Source organism: Diadema setosum, chromosome 6 (genome assembly GCF_964275005.1).
Source record: "Diadema setosum chromosome 6, eeDiaSeto1, whole genome shotgun sequence".
Lineage (NCBI taxonomy): Eukaryota > Metazoa > Echinodermata > Echinoidea > Diadematoida > Diadematidae > Diadema > Diadema setosum.
The window spans coordinates 8,864,510-8,890,773 of NC_092690.1; the positions used below are offsets into that span (position 1 = coordinate 8,864,510).

General features: G+C 40.8%; 1 protein-coding gene across 1 annotated transcript in view; it reads left to right on the plus strand.

The window, feature by feature from the left end:
- LOC140229497 (roundabout homolog 1-like) overlaps positions 1-26,264 on the plus strand; it is a 133,542-nt gene that overhangs the window by 42,452 nt on the left and 64,826 nt on the right. The window contains exons 5-6 of the mRNA XM_072309747.1: positions 5,340-5,439; positions 19,240-19,373. Coding sequence (XP_072165848.1) covers positions 5,340-5,439; positions 19,240-19,373 — 234 coding nt within the window. The remainder of the gene's footprint in view (positions 1-5,339; positions 5,440-19,239; positions 19,374-26,264) is intronic.

Genomic DNA, 26,264 nt, shown 5'->3' on the forward strand with positions numbered 1-26,264 from the left:
AAGTGGTAATGCTTGGTTTAGGTAGAAGTTATCATTTGCACAGCTTTGAAGGAGTTTGTGTCTGGAAGTGGATTTCACTTAATGTCACATAGCAAATGACAAACATAAGTTTACGTTTGCAATACAAATATTAATTGTTTCAGGAGAATTAGGCACTTTGTAACAAGGTGACTTTATGCTGTCATTTGAATTTTAAGAACAAAAAAAAAAATATCTTTCTATGATGCTATAGATCATCATTAAACCTCCAAGCCTGGAGCATGGAGGACAGACATTTTTCTGGATTCATCCCGATCTGTACTCGAGATTTTGGTTGAAGTTTGGAGGGCTCACCAAAGAATCACATTTGTTTTTGTCATATTGACTTACAGAGGATTAAAGTCCCAGTTACCAAGATCTTACAGTACTTCAAATCTTTCCTTGGCAACACATACATATATCTATTCTGTTTGAGAGCACTTGTACTATTACAATCAAAATACAACTTCTTCACTCATTCCTGGATATCTCACCAAAAAGACAAAACTAAAGGAAAACAGAGCTAATATATTTGTGGTAATGCTGACAAGTTAAAGCTGGGAAATCCGATTGTTGGAATTTTTGGTCAGGCCACAGTCTATTCGATGCTACGAGCTCTTGTAGCACATGCAACGCTTTTGAGGGATTTTGTTGCGTTAGCCCAAGTCTGTGGGGACCTTGCAGCGTGAAATGTCCGCTGCACTAAAATGCACCCTAAGTCAAGCAGATGAAGCGGTTAGAGTAACGCCAAGGAGGTAGAATGAAAACAAGAAAGAAAGAATAGGAACGGAGAGAAGAGAAATGTGGAATGATTTTTAAGAAATGAACAACATTGGTGTGTGTGTGTGTGTGGGTTTTTTTTTTCACTCTCTGATGGATGAGGGACTCGCTCTCAGTTGCCACGGCAACCAATAATTCAATGCTGGCATCTATTCTCCAGATATTCTTTGGCAGTGGATATTTTTGACAGCTGATGTGGAAAAGAACTCGGTGTATTCTGAATCTTTCTTTCATTTATGACATTTTTCATCCGCTCTGCCCCCATCACATGCATTCACTCTTATCTCTTTCATTCTGTCTTTACCGGTTTCTCCAATTTATCTAGACTTTCAAGATGAATACCCCTGTGTCCATAAGATGGGAGCATATTCTAGTGTATGAAGAGAATTGTTTTGGACAGCCTCTTTTTAAGCCATGTGTGTAGTCAGAAAGGATGGAGTAATGTACCTTTTCACATTTCACATCGCAATTGTTATCAGGTGGCAGTGTCTATTATTTTGAAAGAAAACTTTGTGGTTGCCATTTTCCACTAATATTGATAATAGTCTGTAAAGCGCATTGAGATACTTAACAAGTGTGAAATATGCTATATAAAAACCAGCTATTATTATTCCTCTAGCCAGGCCAAAGAATAACTTGTTTCTCTGGTGCACGGCATTTAATGACTGAAAATGAGGATGCTTTCGCCACATTTGCATCTGCCAAACATTTTAAACTAAAACTTCACTTAATGATATAATAAGAGCAAGTAATATTGCAGGGAAACAACTGTCACTTTGAATGTGAATAGTTTATTTGACTATAAATACCCATTTATTTGATGACTTGAATGAATTAGACAACACTGAACTGACTTGTACTAGCTTGCTTTATAGAGGACTGTGAATATTCATTTTACCCCTATGTAATTAGACCTTGTGGAAAAGAAGGGGATTTTATCATCACTTTCTTCAGATGGACACTATGTAATATAGATCTTGTGTTCATTTTCCTGAGTTACTGTTGTGTATCGGATTTTAACACAATACCTTATTTGGTCCTACCACAAACCCAACCCAGCCAAGCAGAAAGAAACAAAGCAAAACCAAAAAATGCAGCCATTTTTCAGAAATAACGTGGACAAAGGGGGGGGGGACAAATGAAAACAACAAACAAACACACGCACATACAGTTGAGTTCATATGTATACATACTTCCTGCATGCATATATTCAGATTGATTTTGTTCTCTGGTTGGGTCAAATCAGACTTGCGATGTTATTTTTTTTTGCTTTCCTCTCGAGTTGACCGGAGTGCCTCTCGTAACGCAATACAATCGTCCCAGTTTGATATTTGTCTTCAATATTTTTCTCTCCACTCGGAGAGACGATGGCTCAGGATTGTTTTTCTTTCTTCTTTCCCAGCTTTATGTCATTTCCCCCTGATGGTTGCCTCCTCCTTATGTGTCAGATGTTGCCCGACGTGTTATATCATAGATGGAATTTTTACGTACAATGCCCGTAGACTTCACACCCTCTCTTATATATATATACCTTTTGATTACCGAAAATGTTGAAATTGTATTCAGGTACTTGTATAAAGCAAGCGAGGAAGAGAAAGAAAGCGACGGAAAGATTAATGAAACGCAGAATATGTTTTTAGGGATGTGAGGACACGGATGAGATTTGCGCAGAGAGAGACCTAGAGTAACGTTTTTTGGTAGAAAAGGAGATTAAAATTGCTCTAAATGTCAGTGGAATGTTTGCGGTAATTTGATTGGTAATCTGTGATTAAAGTGAGTTAACATTTTCAGAAGTATGTTAACAGAGTAACGTGTGTTGATACAGCATTTTGAAGAGAATGCGATAAAGAGATTGATATTTAATCTGGATCACGATATTAGCTATCAGAATACATTGTGGATAGATAGAACGATAAAGAGAGGTGAATGAGAAAAAGATAGATGCAGAGTGAAGTGTGAAGCATGTAGCATTGAATCGTTCAACAGAAGTCATATAAAGAGACAAGCTGTAATTGTAGCAGAATGTTTTTTACAGTAATTTTACAATGTGTGTCAATGGCTCTAATGCTCCGTTGGTATTCTCCAAAACGCAATTTGATGTATAGATCATCTTGGTATAAATCTGTCATTTTCATTTATCAGCGATCACTGAACAATTCTTAAACCATTTGCGAAAAATTGCCATTTCGCAATTTTTAAATTGATGCCGGTGTCACGCGAAACTGGCAGCCACTTTCCGTGTGTGTGATTTCTTGACACTTGCAATTTGGGGAGGAAATGGGATGTTGCTTTCATACGGAGTGCATCATTCTACCCCGCCGCAAGATGGAAAACAGACATGTTTTCTCGGCGATGGCGAGATGCGGTTATGACAAGCTTGATTTGTGGGCTGTCTGTTCCTGTACGTTAAGCATAAACTATAATTGAAACTCGGGTGTTAAAGTGGGCCACAGATTGACTTAGACTGAAATATGGAAAGCGGAGGGAAACCGACTTGGCTAACCCGGGACATTTGGTGGGGATAAATAAACAGAAGTGGAAGGATGAAGTCAAGAGGACGGACGGACGAGAAGAAGAAGAAAGAAAAAAAGAAGTTTTCTTCAAGTGCACTTTAGGTTGATTTCCATCAAGCCACATCAAAGACGATGGCGGAAGAAGCAAATTTCGGCTTCTGACGACTTCAGTTCTCCGTTATTCATTAATCCATCAATAAATAAAAGGTGTACCGGCCGGCCATATGAAAATTTGTTTGTTTACCCAGAGGATGGGGGGGGGGGGGGGCCGGGGGTACGAGTGACCCGCTTTGACATCAAAGACATAAACTGGAAAGAGGGAGCCCCATCTCTTGGCTACCGAGGTGACAGCTTTATATTGCCTCTGATGGAACACGGACTCAGCTAGAGAGGGCCATCAAGATGTCCTTGGACTTGGGGGGGGGGGTTCAATTGATAAAATGCTCCATAAAAGAGGGAGGTATTTATGGGAGGATGATATGTTTACATCTTTGAGACTTCGAAGGAGTTTGGGTTAACTCAGTTGTGAAATGACTCACATTTTTTCTTCTTTTTTTCTTAATGGCTAGATTTCTAAGTAGGTATCTCAGTGAGTTACAACAGTGGTTGGGACTGCATGATTTTTTTTTTTTTTTTTGGCAAGCCCTTTCATTAACAGTATCAAGAACAGCTATTTGCTCTGAAATTTTTGTTTAGTCTTTGTGTAGGCGAGAGGAGAGACTGTCTCCTTTTGATGGTTGTTGCAGGGAAAAGCGGCTGGCATCTTTCAACAGACACTACAGGGTATTACAAGAAATAAGATATAATATACATATATATTTCTATATATTTCTCTCACCTGAATGGATGTTCAGGCAAGGGAAATAAGATATATACATATATATTATTATCATTATATATTCTTATATATTTCTCTCACCTGAATGGATGTTCAGGCAAGGGCTTCTGAATCGAGGTGTCCATTCTACAATTTTACTTGCCACAAGGGGTCTTTTAGTTGTCCTTGGGCAAGTGGACAAGTTTGTTTGTAGCACTCCTTCTATGAGGAGGAGATGGATGAGAAATGGTTGGTACAGTAACAGTGATTACTAGTATGGGATGGATGACTGGGTATGGAAATGCAGGCATCAATTGATTGTAGTGCTTGTGTGTTGTTTTTTATGATGATGGTGATGAAACAGCTGTAGTCATAATGGTTATGGTGATGGTGGTGGTGATAGTGGTGGTGATGGTGGTGATGGTGATGATGATGTTGGTAATGATGATGATGATGATGATGATGATGGTGGTGATGGTGATGGTGTGGGTGCTTGCTAATGATATGCATGTGATGATTATGATGGTGATGGTGGTGGTAATAATGACGTGTTTAGAGATAATGATGATTGTGGTCATAATTTTGGAATACAACACATACCAATGCAAACAACATGAAATAGAATGATGTTGAGATAGAATCAACACAAGGACAGCACCATTGTCTGCAAATCAGAATATTCATATAATTTCTTGTTATAAGATAGAAAAAGTGATCATGGATTTAAAAGATCGCTGCTAATTCACTGATTCAAACACTCAAATGTGATCACATGACACATACCATACTAAGTAGCAGGCCTTACAGAAAGTTGCCTCTGAAGTTTTGTTTGAAAGACGGAATCTTCGATAGGATAACTAATCTGGCGGCATAGTATTAGCAGGAGATATTGATGACTGTGAACATGCATTAAGGAAATGGTCAATGACATTATCCAGCTCCGGGAAATTTTGAAGAAGCCGTAAAAATTCGGGCAGAAGATAACAAACTTCTACGCTGACAAACGACCGGTGTCTGATGAGCGCATCACGTCCAGACCCCCTTCGGAGTAGCCCTTCCACAAATACACAGCCCGTCACTCTCCCGTCCTTTAGCGCTGGGCCGCTTCATTCTGACCCCGGCGATGAGGGACGGCCAACCTTAATAAGTTCAAATGCCACAAGAAAAACCAGTGGAGTACAACATGTCAACTCCTCTGCCCTCGTTGATAGGAAGAGGAGCAGGAGCAGGAGGAGGAGGTGGAGGATAACCCAGTTTGGACTGGTATCGGTGGCAGAGAAATCCTGGGCATGTCACTCCTCTCCAATAGAAGTCAGTCTTTAACACAGTTTAAGCTGAGTTGGCATCAGTGTATAGACATCTATTTTCCTTCACACATACCGTGGGGGCAGTCACAAGTCGATGCTTACGATTCAAATGACTACCAGTCTCTCACCAAACATCTCTAGAATTATTTACATCGTCCAAAGACCTCGGGCTTTGACCCTCTTCAACAACATCCAGCGGAGTCCAGGAATAATTTTCAAAACTCTCCCCCCGGAAAACACCATCTCAGAATACCATCAGCATTGTCATATAAACAGGTCACCAGTTGAAATGATGGAGTTGATCACTCTTTCAACTCTTGCCGCTACCCAAGAAATGAACAGCACCCAGTCAACCATTTCATTCCCCACATACCATCATCAACATCTTATGTCTCTGTAATCGTGATGAAGATTGTACTGCAGGTAGATTTTTGTTATTTGAATTATCAATTTGAATTTTAGTTATGCTTTACGTATCATGTCCACTGAGGAAGTGGTTATTGTCTGTCAGCGAGCAGAAAGGGGAATTGAACCTAGATGTAGAGCCTCAGGATTGAGGGTCTATGGTCCTAACCACTGACCCTCACCAGCTCCTACATGTATCTGATCACATACAACATTAAACCCTTAAAAACCATCCCTCCCCCCCCCCCATTCTCTCAGGAGCTTTGATGGGGTAGCTTCGGACTGTCGCAGACGCCAGACAAAAGTCCGTCCTCCAGATGGCGCCACATTTTTGTTCCCGGGTTATTGACTCTCGCGTATCATTCTTCATCTCGCAGGGTTTCTTGTTTATTAATCTCGCCTTCCTCCTTGTTTACGGGGGCGAAAATGGATTTGGTTTGTCATATACGCCAACCCATATATCACAGTAGGTCCTCTCTCACTCTCCGTCTCTCAAGCTCATTCTCTGCATCTCTCTTTCTAAACTGGACATCATGGTGGCGCTCTTCTCTTATTTTTTTTTTCCCTTAAGACTTGTCTAATTCTCCATTTGTCTCTTTGTAAGAGATGAGGAGCTTCTTCATTGTTTGTTGTTACCAATTTCTTTGTAAGTGACTGGATTCTTCTGTCTATATATGGCTCGATGCACAGTATTTTTGCACCAATGTTTGTTTCCTCTTCGCCTTTTGTGGCATTCTTCGTGCCCCCAAGTTTCAGTTTCCGAAAGTTTAATGCCTCTCGGTGCATCTTTCATTCCGAAAGTGCTCCGTGCCTCTTTTTTGGAAGCGCTAGAGAGTGATTCATAGTGTCTGCGCACAAGTTGGCAGTATATTTCGATTGTCTCGACGTCACAGGTTTTTTGCGAGAATTATAGATAAGTCACCGCCCACCTCTATGATGCCTTTATGTGGAATGTCTTAGATGTAGAATCCCCCCCCCCCCCTTGAATCTCAGAGAATTGATAAAGAGGACGGGAATGAATGCAAACTAGCAAACAGTCTGTCTGTTTAGGGTAAATATTTAGCACTTTTTTATGCCTGTATATTTGTCTTGTCTCCGACCAAGAAAAGAAATGTGAGTTTCTGTTCTGCCATGACACTGAAGAAATACCATATTTGAAAGTAAATCATCATGTTAAATGTCTGTCACTTTGTTTCCTGGATATTCATTTGAAGATGATCTACATTTAGAGACTATGAATGCTTTAAGAAAAGATATGTTGATAGAAAGAGAAGGCTATGAAATATAAGAGCGAGAGAAAGGAACAGAGGCATGGTAGGGAAATGCCAAACATAAGTTGAAGATCTGTATGTTTTGCATCAAGCGACATATTATGGATACGATCAAGCACTAAGGAATGGGTTGCACGCATTTCTCACCCAGATGTGGGTTGCCATTCCTTGGGTATTAAGTGCAAAAGTGGAATCACAGCTATAAAGCCCCAAATCTTAACCAGTCTTTATCTTTTGTCTAGTATTTTAGGTGTGGTGGCAGTTATAACTTTTGATTTACTCTGGAGAGAATGAAGAGAGTCCGTCCTTTCTGCAACAAAGAGCGAAGCCTTGATCTTGTGAGGTCATATCAATTTCGTTTTTAGCCCCCTTTATGTTTGTTCTTATCCCCATTCAAACAACAACAAAAAAGTTGGACTCCTTTCTAGCGATGCCTTCCTGTTAATTCATTGAAGACGGGCTTATTTTGCTTTAACATGCATTCCCCATAGATATCTGCCTGAGTATACTTGGGATTTAACCTCAATGGGTTAACAAAGATATATATTGGCCACAGCAAGCAATTTATCACGGCTTGTGTTTACATACAGTTTTTAGGAGCGTGTTTATTTTGGTCTGGGCATGGCCATATATACCTCAACAGCAGCAAGATTAAGGTCAAGAATCAGACGGAGATGGGACAAAGACAGTTTTAGGGAGTGGTCTGCAGTTTGTTCTCTCTCCTGGCCATTTATGTACCTCACTCGGTCAGTGTCGGTCAGTGTCAGTGAAGATGTATTTGTATAACCAAAAAACTACAGAGCATGATTTTTGTTTGATTTTATTTCTTTAAATGGGGGAGGGGTTGTTGGTTCCCCTCCTGTGACAAAATGGAGAGAAAAGTTGGCAAAACCATTTTTGTTATAAAGCCCTATAGGGACCATTCTGTCATCCACTAAATAATTTGGTCAAGATTCCACATGGTTTTACTTCAGTGCGTACTCATTTCTAGACTTTGTTACCATGCAATATGAAGACTTACATGATTCTTTATGAACAAATTTCAGTTGATACTAATACTGCTCTCATTTTGATTTAAGACATTTTTTTATAGGTCCGAGCCCAAGAAATGTTTGTAACCATTTCTCGAAAGGTCAGTTTGTTTAACTTCTTCTATTAAAAGTTATCCTATCACGTCACAGTCGGCTTTCGAGTAAAGCTCTGAAATCGTTCGCGGAGACCAATCTCGATGTCGTAACGAGATGTCGTGACAAGATTTGGAATGTGGAGCACAGGACACCACAGAATCACAATAAACAAAAGAGATTGGGAAAGTGAGCAAAAGAGCATTCCAGTGCAAACATAACAGCAAACATGTGTGGCGAAAAAAAAATCATATAGAAAGAAGTGTGAAAAAGAAAACATGATGAAGCTACAAGAGATCCTAGTTACCAAGAGCGAGGAGTACTCGCTCTTCCACGCCCAGGGATTCTTAAAAGGATTTTTGTCGACGCGTCGAGGGAGTCTACAACCATTCCACCCTGTAATTCTCTGTTGTTGAGCCAGAAAAAATGGCTATCTTCCCTCCATTAGAGTGAGGATTTAGCGTCTTTTGGCAACATTCTAAAATAGATTGTCAGCAGCCGGAGATATTGGGTGGGGGCGGGGTGAGGATGATTTAGCAATGGGAAAACTGGGTTAAACTGAAAGCATCAGTTGTGGGGGGGGGGGGGGGCAAAGAAAAACTTCTCTTCTCTTAAATGTTCTTTTCTTAGTGTGAAACCCTATTGGCCAAACTTTATATCATAGTGTTTATTTTATATTTCTAACTTTGCTTAAGTCAATCTCGCATAAGTTGAATAATCGTGTAAGTCGAAGGTCTTTTCAAGTCCTCTTCTCTTTTTGTATTCTCATAAGTCAAATTTGTTCGAAGTTGAAGCTATTTCTTCACTCCAAATAGATTTGACTTAGGCAAGGTCGACTGTATTACAATTGATTATCAAAGAGTTTAATTGAGTTTGTTTCCTTTCCCCTCACAGGTACAAGACAAACTCTTCAAAGTAGAACTCCAACGAAACTTTTTTTCTCTTTAAATTCCTCGCTGTAGACGAAATACCTCCCGTTAAAGACTTTGACACAAAATCATACCAGCACCACACTCTGATCAGTAATACATGGCCTTGTTTCTCTATCTCTCTCTCTATCCTGTCTCCCCCCCCCCCCTTTGTACTTCCCATTTTTACATGTGCATCATCATTTTTGGTCGTTTCCCTCCCATGTCTCTGTGTCTGTCACCCCAACATACTTTCAATAGAGTAATCCTCCGAGGTCAAGGGGTTAATCTCGTGGCTGTGGGCACCCTCCTAAAAGGGATAGCATCCAGACCAACTTGACCTTCGACCTCAATTTATCACAGGGAATGGAGGTGTTCGGATTGGAGAAGGAGGGAGGGAGGGGGCCCCTTTCTCGTGTACTGTAACATCGATGTCTGCTGTTATCAGACATATTTTGCACTATTATTAGTTCTTTTTTCTTCTCTCTTGCCTAGATCATTTGCATCAGGGGGATCTATTCTGTTTGCTTGGTTCCTCTCTCCTCTTCTTTGATTTTGTTTCGCTGGAATGTAGAACTGGAAGTGTTGTGTGAAACATTTTTTTTTTTAATTTGTCATATGCTTGCTTTCATTTTTAGAAGAAGGTTAAGGATGTGACAAAATTGCAGAGTCAAAATGAAAGGGCTCCACAATGTCATGGAAAGATGGTTAAACTGCAATATGTATGGCGTTACCATGGTCCAATTTGATTTGTGTGATGGCTTACTATTGGTTGTGCGAACACAGGCATTCTAGACAAACAAACAAACAAAAATTACAAAAATTCTTCTTTTCATATTCTTGTCTCAGTCGCCAATGGAAATTTCTCCGTAAAGTAATGAAAATGTGTACATATCCTTATAGGCAATTGTAGAAACCCCTCATTTTATAGCGGGCTGATGTTACAGCGTATTGTCCACTATCATTCTTCCGTGCTTTCCGAGGAGGTTCGGTCCGCTGTTGTGCCGAAAACAGCGTCTTCAGTGACATTCTCAGAGATCACACTCGGGGAAAGATGATCCCGTTGAGGTCAAGAAGTTTTTAAGGCGCTGCATTTTGAGAAAAGCCTTCTCGCACTCCCTCTCTCTCTCTCTCTCTCCCTTCCTTTCCCTCTCTCTCTCTCTCGGATCCACTCATTGACTTCTTCCACTCAAAAGGCAGAGATGCCATTTTTCGCGAGAGATATCGAAGCACCTTGTATTTCCATTTGCTTTTGCCCCCCCCCCCCCCACGCTGAGCAGGCGAGACTTACAAAGCAGCTGAAGAAACATGCAGTCAACATTCTTCTTTGGTATACTACGTAAGTGGCAAAAACCTAACAAATTTGACGTGCTCGGGATCACAAATTCGTGTAAGAAGCTTAAAAGGGGCATTCAACTCATAACCACAAACCACACGGGAATATGATTTGTAATATCTTGCTTTCTTTGTATGGAGAAACTTTGAAGTGTACATTTGTATGTGAACATAGCTTTTAGCATTAAAAAATATTTGGAAAACATAAAATCCAATTTGTTCATGAGTCATTCATGTGTGGGAAGTACTCTTGGGGAGTTAGGCCGAAAATCATTGTCCATACCTCGTGAGAATTGGCGCTCTGCAGCGTTATCAACGTGAAGCAAAACGCTGAGTTCGCCTCTCTGCATGTCTGCATGTTTTCCAGCCAATCCACTTGAAGACAATGCCAGCCCCCCCCCCCCCCACAATATTTGGGTACAAATTAATTCGATTTTACCGAGAACCCTAAAGATTGAATATCCATCGGGTCGCCTCTGACCTTCCTTGACCCCTAGTACCTCAAACCCACCATTTATCGTCCCTTGTAACCCCCAAAAAGCCCTTGGAAGTTCATTGCCATCACTTCCATCTTATACCTGCTTGGATGAAACCTTATTCACACTCAAAAAATAAGCCCACCCTTGCTCTGATACCTTGAAGCAGTAAACACTAGTTCCGCTGCATTTTTCCACACAGTCTATGCATCTCTTACTGCTTAACCCTTTGAAGATGAGTCCCGAGAATACTAGGGCAAGTATCAATGGGAAAAATGTGTGTTATAGCAAAATCAGTCCATCCTCAACGGGTTAATCAAAGACCAAGAGGACTTGATGAATCTGGTAACTGAGCATCACGGGCATTTGTGTCTGCTCGTGTTCACACTGCCTGAAAGAGCACATTTATAGATCCACCATTACCAAATCATTCTTAGACCATTATTCACTCGACTTTATCCAATGCCCCCTGTTATCTACTGTATATCTTCACACTCCTGTTATCACTAGTACACTTTGATATGTAAGATGTCAATGATGTTTCAAATCATTAATCTTCAAGAGGGTTAAATAAACTTTTAACTAAGCTGATTTGCACAGTTCAACTGGGTCATTGTCCAGGATATCTATTTTTTTTTTCAATATCTTTTCACAAGTTAAACCAAGTTGGTCATTTTTGGTTACTTATTTAATTTCAACTATCTCTCCTACCGCTTGTTAGTTTCCAGAATTTTTTTTTTTTTTTTTTTTTTTTTTTTGAGGTTGCAAAGTTCAAGAGTCTGCAAGGAGAGACAACAATCAGACACCTATCCCTTTAAAGATGACTCAAGAAAAAAATGTCTTTCCCTTGAATGACGTAGATGTCAGATCGGGCTGTTCTGTAATATCTCTGGCGTTAACCATTGATTACTCAAAGATGAAAAAGCTAGGGCTGAATTCAGTCCTTTTTATCCATGTTTTCTGAAATCTTATGGATCAGGGGTCAAATAGTATTGGAACGAAGAGAACAGCAGAAGAGATAATATGTGTTCAGTTGATACAAGACCAAACAGACTTGAATTAAGAAATTGAATTGCGGTGGATATTTCAAAAGTGCTGTCCCGGAGCCTGGAGCCGAGGCTAGGATCTCTGTCGCGCCTTTTCATGTGGTGCCTGCTCCCTCTAGATCACCTGTTTTCGTAGGATTAGGATGGTGGGGAGGGGGTTGGGGGGGGTGATCCCTCAGCACTGGACCCATTTAGCAGATTTCCATCGCGAGATCTCGGGAAGCCGCAGTGACGAGAGAGGACCGCGGGACAGACAGCCGAGCGCGAACGGGATGACACCAAACACGGACAGACCCTCATTATGCGTGCGCGTGAAGAGTGGACAAGAGAATAAAGAAGGAGGTGAAAAAAAAACAACCAGCAACAATGAAATACCCGTGGCGTCCGTAGCATCATTAGCATTGCGTTTCGACGGATTGGTAGATAGCCATGGAGGCTTGGTCCTTGTGTTTCGGTTGTATGGTAGAGCAAGGCATGCTCTATGGAGTGCAGGATTGGGTTAATTTTTCGCGGTGGATGATAAATTGCATTAATAAGGATCGCTTGTATTCCACAGCCACTGTACGGTACTGCATGTTTTAGAGCAATGCAAAACAAAACATCAACATTGATACATATTTTCTGCATGCAGAAATTGAAACAAAAATCAAAGAAAGTTGTAGACTAACACCTTTTCAGCCAACATGTGAAATTTCCTTCATTTCCTTATTCAGTCTGGAATGGCAAAGTATGTATTTTTGTCTTGATATCAGTGAGAAAGGGAGTTCCCTTTGGTGGACCGTTTTATAGATGTGACTCTTTGTTGGGTTTTTGCAACTCAGTACAACTTCAAGATAGCACAGTTATATCACTACGTGGTGTGGGTATGTACAGCTGTATGTGTATGTTGCATATTTATTTATGAAAACACAAATGCTCTTATCTTTGATAACATTCAGGTTGTGTGCTGTCTGTGTTCTGCTGCTACATCCATCTCAACGACGAGGCGATACCTAACGAGGAAGATATATATATACCCCCACGGTATATATATATCCTCAATTAACTCGCTGCATGCTGGAGACTTTTGTGTCATATGCTAAGTCAATTGAAAGTACCCCCATTTAGGAGTCAATGGATATTAAAACGGATTTACCTAGATACAAGTTCACTGCCCCTCCCCCCACTCTACCAAGATGGTGTTTAGGCATCACCTTCTTCCAGCTTGTTGCCACGGCATTCGTTCCTTGTTCTTCCGACCGCGGGAAAAACAAGTGGAAATGAGATTAAGTGCCATTTTCCTCCGTGCGCAGATCACCACATCTGGAGAGCGATGGGAGAGAGGGAGAGGAAAAGTGCAAAGATAACAAATCCGTCAGATGCCGAAATTGAAGGAAAACATCAGCCGAGCAGAAATTACGGATAAATTTCTTTTAGTGCCCCATAACCCTCCAGATGCACGCACACATAGATGAAGATGGGGAATCTCGGCAGTGAAATCTTGAAAAAGAAGGGAGGGGGGCTATGGGGAGAGAGGTTAAAACAGTAGCTTTGGTAAGGCGAGGAAGAAGGAGAAAAGATGTTTTTCTTCGGAACACTAATGAATCACTTTGATGGCCTATAGTGCCGAGTTGATGAGCATGAATAATATGTCGCACAGCCGTTGGAAGGCAGAGAATATGTGGGGGAAACGTAAGAGCCGAGCTGATCACACGCACGGAAACAACTTCGTGGTGCCGTATTCAATATGTCTCGAAGCCACCTCTCTGATGATAATGGAATACTTGATTCCCGCAGTGGAGCTGTGCATAAATCCAAGATGTAGAATTTAGGCCTTGCATGAAAGGTATATACAACAGGTTTTCTTGTGTATTGATTTTGCTGGTACAGGATGGCATTGTGTTCATCAAACAGAGATTATTCAGTCCCATTCATTCATCTTGATGTTAAGAGTTCTTGAAAAATTGATAATGCCCACGACAGAACAGTACATTACTAATGTACTCCCGCTATGAAAGACTTATGATCATGAGCAGTGCTTTCATTATACAGATCAGGGCATGATAGAAGATCTCCCTCCCACTTGCCCTAAGTGAGCATGTGGGCAAGGGACCCTTATTTCATCTAGCCACTTGCCAATTTGTGTACACTTCTCTGGCATTGACTTTCAGTAACCTTGGGCTAGTGGGTGAGATGATTTGCAGCTCTAGTTTTGTTGAGTTGGTGGCAATACAAGAGGTGGCTGGATTCCCTTTTGAAAAAAAAAAGTTTTGCTGCTCAGGCTTGAAAGCATGTTTTCAAGTGTCAGGATCATATACAGACACATCTAAGAGATTGATTCAACCCCATTTTTACTACCATAACCCTACTCCGTAGCCACATTCCCACACCCCCTCCCCACTCACTTATTCCAGCCCTCATCTCCCAGCTCATTGAAGAAGTGCAGTTACACCAATGTGTTGGCTGGAAGAAAAAAAATACTTCAAAGGAACAAACAAAAAAATCCTCCTAGGTCTCGGAGTAGTCAAGTTCACCTTCAAAAATTTTGTTCATGATTGCAAAAATAACACTCCATCCAGGACCAATACTCAACAATAGAATGCTTTCAGAGAAGAATGAAAATAGGAAAATTCAGGACTGGTACTAATATAATGAAACACCTATGAAAAAGAATGAAGAGGACAAGAAAAAGATGAATTTCTAAACAAGACTTGTTTCCTCTTCTCGAGTGTATCTTTTCTCCTCTAAAATGATCCCCTGACCTTGGAAAACTCATCTCTTATCCTTCCTTCTTCGTCTTGACCTCATTCATTAACATAGCCAATTAGGGAAAAACAAAATTGCAGTGAGGTTGATTGGCCACCCCAGCCTGGGATTTCACTTGTCGTAGCACCCGATTGGTCGACGGCGACGGCTCATCTCCCAGCATCTGTCGGTCGACCGCCCAGCTGCGGTGACGTGTGGCGGTGGAGGGAATCTCTGTGCGATGTGTTCTAAAAGTCCCCGGACCGCCACGTCTGCGGGAGTAATTATCCGGCAATTAAGCAAGGACATGGCCGGAGGGATCCTCCGGAGCGTGGAAAGGCGGAAAAGGGAAGAGAGAGAGATAGCGGAGTCGGGTAGAAAACAAAGCTAGCAGGGCTTTCATCGCGTCTTGTTTAAAGCATGTTTTTTTCTTCCTTTACAGTTGCCAATTTGAGAATCTTTTTTTATTATTTTTTTTCTGGCATACAATCACGAGGCGAAGTGAGTGATCATGAAGACATTATTTGGGCATTGATGCACATCTCGTGCATACTGATCAGCGCGAGCGGTATAACCTATCGCTCTCGGATAAATCTCACGGGGGACTCGTAAATCAAATTTGCCCACTGTAGCTCCTAGTGACAAATCACCCCGAATAGCTGTAGTCTTAACTCATGACGAGAAAAATCAACAAAATAGTGAGAGTATTGATTATCAATTGCACAGGTCAAACTTTTTTTCCATCTTGGTCTTTTCCTCTTCATTTTCTGATACGGGCAGATGCCTCAGAGAATTGGACACAATTAAAAAAAATGAAAGAAAATGTGATGTAATCTTTTTCCAGAAATATTCTTGTCTTCTCTGTTGATCAAGATGGAAGTGAAAACATTTCTCTTTTGCGCTCTATATCTTTGCAGTAAAAACCTTCTTTAAATCAAGGTAGTACTAACCAATTACACAAGTTGACATATAGGGCTTTGTGTACGTACGATGATTGTATTTAAGAAATTAATGGGGTCCAACATCTGCCTATCAAAAACAGAAACAATTTTGGATGTCTGTCGGTGGAGGGGGGAAATTCATTGATATGTCATTCAACGGACAGTGAAACAGGTTGGCATGAAACTAGGTCAACAACAGTCATAGATTTTGTGTTTTTAATTAGCTCTTAACATCGGATGCCTTAAACAGGCCATGAAGAGAGGCGGCCATATTTTGTTGTTTTTTTGCAACAGCTGTTCATCGCTTACCCCATCACAGCCCTGTCCCCCCCCCCCCCCACACACACCATAAAGAATCCTCGAAAGTGAAATTAGTTTACACTTATATTTTTTTTTTCATACCCGCCATACCGGGATGGGCAAGGAGCATCTTTTAATATGAGCAGGAAGTCGGCCACGTTAGGATAGGCAATAATTCTTTGTCCCCGATAATCGCGGCGGGGATGATTTAATGAAATTAGTTAATGATCGCTGCTGCTACTAAACACGACAGTAGAGGAGATACAGGGGCAATATCCGTGCTGGTGCTGTAATATTCTCATCAGAATTATTCCCCACCAACCCCAGATGTCGGTTTGTCGGGTTGTTGCGATTCGTCTCTACCCCGTGATGTTTATCTCCCCCCCCCCCCCCCACTGTCCGCGTTTTTTAATAACAATACTGATGAGACGTTAATTTCTCTCTGCAAGTGAAAAGTGGGCTGATTATTGGGTGTCAAGACGATAATGTTGCAAGACAATTTGCGGATGTTGAACCAACATTTATTAGCCCAAAATCTAATTTCTCGTCTCCGCTCACATCTAAAGTTGTCAATTTTCCCGAAATGAGGACAAACTGTGTGTTCTGTGGAGAGGTGTTTGTGCTAGATTTTGGTTATGTCCCCACTCCACACATATATTGCCAGGAGTTATAAGTTGGAAAGGAAAGATACGAAAGATGAAGGACAGAATAAATGGAGTGGTGGTAAAGCAGTGTTTGAGAGGAGAAGAAGAAATATGAAACTGAAAGGGAGATAGATAGATAGATAGATAGATAGATAGATAGATAGATATAGAAAGACATGTAGAGATAAATAGAAAGAGAGATGGATAAATATAGAAAGAGATATGTAGAGATATAAAGGGAGGGAGAGAAAGATATACAGGTATAGAAAGAGATATGTAGAGAAATAGAGAAAAGAAAGAAAGATATGAAGATATAGAAAGAGCTATGTAAAGATGAATAGAAAGAGAGGGATATATATATATATAGAGAGAGAGAGAGAGAGGAAGAAAGATATATAACAAATATAGAAAGAGAGGTGAGAGATGGATGGTGAGAAAGAGATAAAGAATGGCATAAATGGTGGTAAAGGGTTGGAAAAGAATATATAGGGTCCTGAGGAATCGTGGCAGATTAGGAGAAGGGGTAGAGAGGGAGAGCCGACGATTTGTTTGTTTTCCCTCCGCATCATCACTCATGTTTCTCCTCATCAGCACTAGTGGACTCTCGCGGACAAAACGACAATATTTACTCTGCCTCAATCAACTTCACAGACGTGCTGATACACCCACACGGACTTCTCCCACTGCCGCATTCGTCCCATTCCACGCGTCTTGATGCCCCCTGAAAAAAAGAAAGAAAGATGCTGCATAAAAACCTTCCAAGAACGTGCGCAAACTGATATTTCTTTTCATCGTTTCCACAGGCCATGCACTCACATGTTTCATAAAAGCTAAATGTACGAGGAAGGATGTAATATTTCTTCTAGGAGCCAAACTTTTGCTGCTCTGTTCCTCATTTGCATAGATGTCCTCGCAACAAACCCTTGGGATATCCTTTGACCTTGTCCCCTGTCTCTATGCAATGTGATGGTATGGTGTTTATCTTCTCCAACTGCATGCTAGTAGGATCGCCTTACTCATTGGGAGATCGTGGGCATGGTCCTAAGACCATCAGCAACTCTGTGCCTTTGTAGGCCTATTTACACATCCCCGAAAACACGGACCATTCTTCTAAAGAAGAGTGGAAGCTTTTCCCCCTAACACTATCCATCTCTTGAACAGCGTATCACCACAATGGAATCAACTTGCCCTCCCTCGACGCCTTCAAATCAAAAGGATTAGAGGCATCAGTGCTTTCTAATCAGCCAAGGCCAAGATTTGTTAGGTTCTAACCTGCACATACACATCTCTAACTTCTAGTAATCACATGTATACCCTTTCATGCCCCAAAGACTCAAAAGAGTTGACTGCTCGCGAGAGCCCTCCACAAACGTGCGAGTATACTCCCGTCGGGAGGTTTCAGCACCTTACAGGAAGAGAAAAAGAAGAAGATAGATTTTCATTCTTCAGATAATAGATACTGGAGTTCACTGGGAGTGAGCCTGCAAGCTTTGTCACATTACACTTAGAGATTATAAAGTCGTCCTTGACAGTCAGTAGGCCTCTTTTGTTTTTGCAAACATGTATCTGCATAGAGCTCCCCTCTGCTGCGCCTTCCCCCCCCCCCCCATCATCCCTCCCCACCCCTTGAAGATGCCCACCAATTTTGGACTTCCACAAACTAACATGTCAGTGTGGCAGGGATCACAAATCAACGCTGTTGAGCAATGAGAAATGGAATATTTGACGTTGAAAAATAAACACAAAGACTCTCTATTGGAGGGAAAACTTCAGAGAGAACAGAATATATTTTCCCCCCTTTTGCTTCGTCATATGATTCCTGTCTGCCCGGAGAGACGGGGTTTGGGTTTCTCCATTCCGAGGGAATTCTTTTCTTTCAGAAATGCCGTTTTTCTTTTAAGAGAATTTCACTCTGTGACTTTTACCGGTGGAGTGATTTAAGATGTTGACGTTATCTGTCATTTATTTTCAATCACCGAGTGTTTGGGGTTCGCTGTCTGCGGATCCGCCAAACAACGCTTTTTGTGATTTAGCGACGAGACCAGTGTCAAATGGCTCCACGACGCCAAGAATTGCCACCTCTGGTCGCAATTTCGATATCGAGTCTGGCGGCGGACACTCGTGATAACCAGTCAATGAATTTGTCAACTCCTCCCCCATCTTTGGTGAAAGCGGGTTATACATGAAGCATGACCAAACATGAGATTTAAAGCCAGATGTGTTCACCTATCCATTCCCCCTTCCCCCCCCCAAACAAAAACAAAAATGGAAAAGACTGACATCTATATTCCTCCCAATGTGTATTTTATGTGAAGTATCTAACCTTTGTCTATTATCCCAAGCATGACAATTGTGTGTGAAGATGTATGTTAGTGTGAATGCCATCCAGTCATAAACTTTATTTTTATTCCTTTGAAGAATTATTTCTTTCCAACGTTCATAAGCTGACCTAACGTGGAATATGTTGGAGAGTGTGCTGTCAAAACTGAAGTGTAACTTTTCGACAAGTCCTCTCGAAGTACTGTCGTTAGATGCATAGTAAATTGTTGTGTTGCTTAGAACTCTTTAACTATTATGGGATTGCATTAGTAATCATTTCTGTTTCTTCTTGTTTCCTTTCATTTCTGCAGTTGTATCGCCTGGAAAGAAATCCGAAGATTTTGCCCCGCGGATAGTGGAACAGCCCCAGAGTCTTGTTGTGAAGAGGGGTGACCCAGCCCAGTTTGAGTGCCGAGCGGAAGGGAAGCCACCGCCAACCATTAAGGTAAGAGGGGTGCCCAAAACTCTTCTTTTCTTTTTCTTTTTCTTTGTTTGTTGTTGAGGACTTGAAATGTTTTCTGGAAGATTCTGTGTATATATAATTTGTGTATATAAGTGTGTATGTGTGTGTGTCTGTCTCTCTGTGTGTTTGTGTATGAGAGAGAGAATGTGCTGGTCATAATCCACCAGGAGTTACTTTTATCGAAATAAGGACTTGTTCCTTAAAAGTGGTCAGGTTTCCTTTCAAAAAACACTTGATCGCAAAGTTAGAAACTGTATTTCATAAACTTTTATGATAAGGTAAATCAGAAGTGTGAAGTAACTGATTTTATAACTTGTCCGACCTTGTCTGTTAACCATTAATCAGCTACAAACCAGAGTTACACAATTGCTTTTGCAAAGCCAAGTACTTTTTAAACCCTTCTGCTCCAAAAGTAAAACAAAATTCCGTGATTAATTCCATTTTTGTAATAGAAAGTTGAGTATCTGCATACACCTGAGAGAGATAAATATTTGTCTATGATAGAGACTTAATGAAAGGTCCTAATGCGAGGCCACTTCTGAAGACACTGTATGATTATGTAACAATATGCCGCCACTCCACCCGTGTTACACCAGGGTCCCACCTCCCTGGTTACACTGAGCAGGCAGTCCCACGCTCAGTAAACTTTATAAGTTGGAAGATGGTAGGGCTCCCTCTGTCGTCCTCATCCTGTCCAGCCCAACCTCCCTCCCTGCCTTCACCTACCCCCCCCCCCCCTTAACACAATGGGTGATAGAAGTAACACATCTCAAGCTCAACTCTTGCCCTCAACCTTTTTAGATAAATACCACCATCCTCCATCAACCCCTCCCTACCCACCCCCCTCCCCACCCACCCCCTTTCCGCCCTCTGGTCTCCTGTATATTTGCCTTCTCCCCCATCACTCTCTTCTTCCAGCACTGGTAAAATGAAAACATCCCCAGCATCATCACCATTGCTGTCAAGCCGCAATTCCAGTGCTATGGGAGACTGGGTGTCTCAATGTGTTTAGAATCTTGACTGTATCAGACCAGGGAGGGAAAAGAAAAAGGGGGGAGGGAGGGGAAGGGGGATGAACAATTGGAAAAGAGAGAAGAAAAACCATCGCCCCCAGCAATTTTGATTTCACCTAGTAACCGAATTCCTCACCCTCCCCCCTCCTGAACGCTAATTTGCAGGCGCTTTTACCCTAGTCTGCACCGGTGGTATGAGGGGGAATCTAGCGAGGGAAAATGTTAACCAAACAGCGTTGTAATTGATTAAAAACAAGTGTTACTTTGGAGTGAATAGTTGTGCAGCGCACGCATGACAGGAATGCTGATTGTGGGGATGTTGTCGTCTGTGCGTATGTGTGTGTGTGTGTATTTGAGCTCTTGGTTTAGCTGCGCATGTCCAGATTCTTCGCTGCAATGAGACTGCTCCGTGCGGTATTCCTCCGGTGTGAATGACAGTCGCGGAGGCGGAGATAATCCGGTCGGTCAGACAATTAGTGCCGATCTCTTACAACGAATCCGTGAAGATTTACTCACGGCCCGAAAGTATCAATACCGAATCATATTTCGGATTTCCAGAGGGGGAGATAGCCTGCCTCCTCCTCCTCAATTTCTGGACAGGGTCATTTGTCAGTAAATCCTTCTTTGATGAAAGTAAACTTACCTCGAAGGCCTTTCCTTTTAAAAGGAGAGATTTTCTGTATTTTCGCACAAACACGGTGGCCAAATGTTTCAGTTTTTCTGTCTTGTCTGCGAGACAGCATGTAAGAACAGTTATATATTTGCAAAAGATTTTTTTTTTGACAGATTTTCGTGATATAGAGTGAAATTTACTTTTCATTTTTATTTCAGCTCCACTTGCTCATTCAATAACATTACTTTTCGTTTTGTGCAGTTTCAGTAATGATAATGAACAATCTAAAGTGCATTTTTCAAGCCAAGAACACAGCATAAGTGCAAAGATAGGCTCTTAATCACTGCTAATACCTAATGCATTAACTGGCATGACTGGCGTAATTGACAGATGGAAGAATAGATAGATATATATACATTTAAACTCTTCCCTGTAATAAGGGAAATATAAATGAATTTTGCAGGATTTTGCACCAAGAATTCCATGATGCAATCAAACCATTCTGTACCTCAAATTATGAACTTCCAGCATTAAGTAGCAAACGGTAACTAGGTTACCAGAGGGAGTACCAGGTAGGAATGTCACACGACAAGCCTTTGCTGTCACATCTATGTTGATGGTGATACAACATTTGGATGGCATGTTACAGAAAGAAATAAGTATGTAGGGCTCTTTTCATTGTGTCTTTATTGTTGATTTTTATCTTTCTTTTTTTTTCGCTTTTTCTTTTGCTCTAACCTTGGCCTCTGCAGAAAAATGACAAGGCACGGAAGGGCACGATTGTGATCAGAATACTTGAATAGATCCAATTTGATCGTCTGAATCCCTTTTGACTTTTTGTCAGGAAATGGGGCTCTCCTCTCCCATTTAAAGCAAGCTTTAGCTCCCGCTAATTGATGAAAAATTATGACTTTGCCTTCGTCCATCACAATGTGCCCTTGTTAATTCAGATACCGATCGGCCGGGATGATGCAGATCGCCATGGCAACGGCACTGCTGGAAGCCAATGCTCAGTGGAGGATTAAGCGGTATCATGAAAGATCTTGGAGTAATCGTTTGGCATCAGTTGGCATTTGGTCAGGCTTTGCAATATTTAATACAAAAAAAGACTGCAATAATATTCATCTTAAGACATTGGATAAGAGGCGATTTACAATGGAGATGAAAATTGAATATGAGTATTAATAGGAGAAGCCAGTGGAATTAAAAGGAATATATCAATATAAAGACAGGCTCTTCATAGTTCACACAATACTGTGTCCTTTTTCATCCTTTTTCTTTAATATTGCACATGATGCTCTATCTGCTCAAAAATAATCACAAACAAATGACTTTGTTTATGTGATCATCCAATTTAATCAGTAATCAACCATGAAATGTACGAGTACCTGAATTTCAAGGTTGTATGGCATTATGCCCTCTCGTTAAAGGGCATTTTGGTAACCTTTGATTACCAACTCTTGCAGAATTTTAAAAAAAAATGCAAATCTTCTGTGTCCTAGTAGAAATGTATTTCAACTTTCAAAGACACAAAACATCAGTGATGTCATTGTTGATTTTTATTTAAATAGATTTATGCAAATCTTCTTCCCTCATTTTCTAAAACACACCAAAAAATGTATCATTATTCATATCTTTACCTGTTGATGCAATTCATCTCATCAGTCTGAAATACCAATATTTTTCCCCCCTTTGGACAATATCTTCCAAAACTCCTGGTGTGGAATTCTAGAAGTGAGATGCTGAGAATGGTATGTGTGCATGCTGGTAAAAGTTCATTGAACCCATCATTTGACACCAGATGTTTTGGGGTTGTTGTTGTTGTTGGAGGTCAAGCAATGATTGAGGTGGTTCATAGACTGGGTTTATAACTTAATGATAATAATAATAGTACATGGATGATGACCCACAATACGATGAGGTGGAGCTAAGATGGGGGGGGGGGGGGGTTGATAGGGGTTAATTGAACAAGATGTTTCCAAATATGCAAAACCACAACATACAATTCCTTTCTTCTTCTGTGCACCTGCTAGACGCAAAAGCACAATTGAAGGATACAAATGTTGTCAGAGCAAGGGTTGTACATATATCTCAACCAAATTACTCTGAAAATTAGAACAGGAGGTACCCCCCACCAGCACCACCACCACCAAAAATTCAAAACAAAAGAAAAGATAAGCAGACTTATGGATTTCACTTGCTATTGATATCTGAATGCAAGGTTGAAATTGGAAATTTTGTTCTTTAAAAGCTCTACTTGCATCATTTTTCACATATTTTGTTGGTATTTCGGCAACTGGTATTGCAGGGGAGGGACCTTGTTGAGGAAGGATTGAAGCTCCTAGCAGATCTTCATGTGGTATCCCAAACTTCTCCGTCTCTTTCTCGTGAAGTTCTGGACAGTCCAGCTGAGTAGAGTCCTCTCTCTCTCGTTTCCCACGACACCTCGGGTTTCCAGACGTTTGCTAACAGTGCAGGAATGTCGTCCGGCCTGTGTAAAGTCGGCTGCATCTTCTCCGGCCTGGAGTTATTGCCTCGTCCACATTCCACGAAACTAGCAAAACCCATTTTTAGTTGAGATGTTGAACTCCTCCATCTCTCTCTCTCTCTTTCTTTTCTCTCTTTCATTCTGTCTGTCTTCACATCTATCATGATTGTATATCACATCTGTCTATGTATCTATTTCTATCCATCCATTTATCTTTTCACCTAGTATCCATCTATGTATCTGTCTATCCACATATCCATCTATCCATCTGTCTATCCACATATCTATCAATCTACAATATCTGCCCTTTATCCACCTATGTAATTATCTATCCATCCATCCTTCTGTCTATCTATGCATGTAATATCTGTCTTATCTATCCATCTACTTATTCACCTAATATCCATCTTTCTACCTGTCAATTTGTCATTCTGTCCATCTCTATGTCCATACTATCCATCTCTCTATTGATCTGTCTATCCATCTGACTGTAAATCTATCTATCCATCCATATGTCCATCCATCCATCTATCCATCTAAAGAGTGACTGGAAGGGGCACATGCTGAGATGGAAATGGAAGAACCAGCTGAGAGGACAAACAAGTTCCTCCCCACAGTCTCCTTTTATCAATGGGAAAGATTTTGTATTCCCTCCTCATTTTACTGCGTGGAATTTTCTTGTGAATTCTTTTTCTATTGGTTCATTGTATATTTGTTCACTTTAAACCAGAGAGAGATAGATAAATTAGAGAGATAAACAGATAGATATATTCACAGGTAGACAGGTCTCTTTCTCTCTTCTATTTCTCCTGTTCATTCTTGCTTTCCTGTTTAAATTCCATCTATTTTCCATCCTTGTACTCCTCAGTCTCTTTCAAGTCTGCCAGCCCTATCTGTCCGTTTCTCCATCTTTCCTGAAGATGCGGTTGTCATGGCAACCTCTACCGAGCAGTCTCCACACGACGAGGAGTGTTTCAATCTGATCCTTGCTTTTTCGTTCCCGTCAGAAAGTCAAGAGGGGTTAACCAGGACCGCCGAACCTCTTCTTCGGGTATCTCGGCCAAGCCCCTCTTCACAGCTGCGGAGACGAAAAATAGATGGAGGGGGAGACATATTCCACGTCCCTGACTTTCCCTTCCTTTCCTCACCCACCTTTTCAGTATTTTTTTCTTTCTGTCTTTCTTTTCCTTGAACTTCTTCTTTTTGTGGGTTGGAGGGTAAAGCAGAACTGTCTCCCGTAGCAAAACTCTCTCTCTCCCTCTCTCTCTATCTTTCACTTTGTAGTTCTATCTACCTATCCACCTACCTATCTATGTGCATAGTTAGTTTACTATCATCTATCTATCTATCTCTCTCTATCTCAATCTTTCCATCTATCCCTAGCCATCTATCTGTCTATCTATTGATCTATATGTTTGCCTATATATCCATCTCTATCTCTATCTATCCCTACCTATGCACTATTTATCTATATCTTTCTATATATATTTATATCTCTCTCTGGCCATCTATATAATCTATTTTATCTATCTCTATATCTTTATTTCTCTATTTTTCTCTTCAGACTTGTTTTGGTTCTGTCCTGCCACTTCCTACCCTCAATTTTGGCCAGAGTTAACTGGAGCAGGAGAGAGGGAGAGGGAGTTCCTGAGTACAAGTGGTCTCTTTACCTTGGACCGATGATGGGTTATTAGGTCAGGGAGGTACCAGGAGGGTTGTAAAATATGAAGTATTTTCCCCTAAAAAATATACTCATACATGTACAACTTGTTAATTTGTCAAGAAATAAAAACCAAGACATGCATCACAGATGGTAGATTTGATTGTAGCTACATCTCTCCCTCTCTCTCTCTCTTTCTATCAAGAGGTCAGTTTTGTACCAGAGTTTCCAGTCGTATGGAGTGCTGCTTGAAAACAATATTTAAAGTGGGGGAACACGGTGAATTCATGAAGCCCAGATTTTAGTTTTAGTTAACATCCTAGAGAGTTTTTTTCCTGTTTCACTCTTTCCTTGTTATTTCATGGCAATCTGGTGAAGTTTATATAATATGAAGGCTTCCATGAAGGAAATTCATGAAGAGATGCACTTGTGCATTATAATTTTTCTGCAACTCCCCCCCCCCCCCCAAAAAAAAAAAAAAAATCCTCTAGAGTCTTCCAACTCAAGTGTTCACAATTATTTCTTAGACTTCTCCTCCAAAATCCAAAAAGTTTAGACTTTTCTTTACATTTGTAAATCAGCTGGTCAAAATTAATGTCAAAGATTTCAGCCACCAGGTTTTCGATTTATTTATTTATTTTTTTTTTTTGAGCCATGTAAAACTAGTACATCATCAGGAATCCGTGGTTACTTAACTAAGCAAAGCTTCAGTAATATTTGGGTTTATATCTTTTAAAGTACCTGTTGCTTTCATTTGGAATTATCAGAGTAGAAAGACCAAGCACCTTTGATGCAATACACCTTGAGACCTTCACTACAGAAGTGTTGATATTCTTAATATTGTTGTGCATCATCTATGAATGTTGAAGGGATGCATCGGAAATGAAGAAAAAAGGGAGAAAAGGATAAGCAGATTATCTTTCCACTGTGATTGCGGAAATTCTTTATTCTTTCTCATCGATATAGCGTCGATAACAAAAGTAGGTCTGTTGCAGTGTCATTGACACTGGCCCAAAAAGGTGTCGGCAACTCGACGAAATTGAAGTCCAAACGCTGCTTCTTCTCTATATATAGCAGCTCGTGCTGGTTCGGCGGCAGG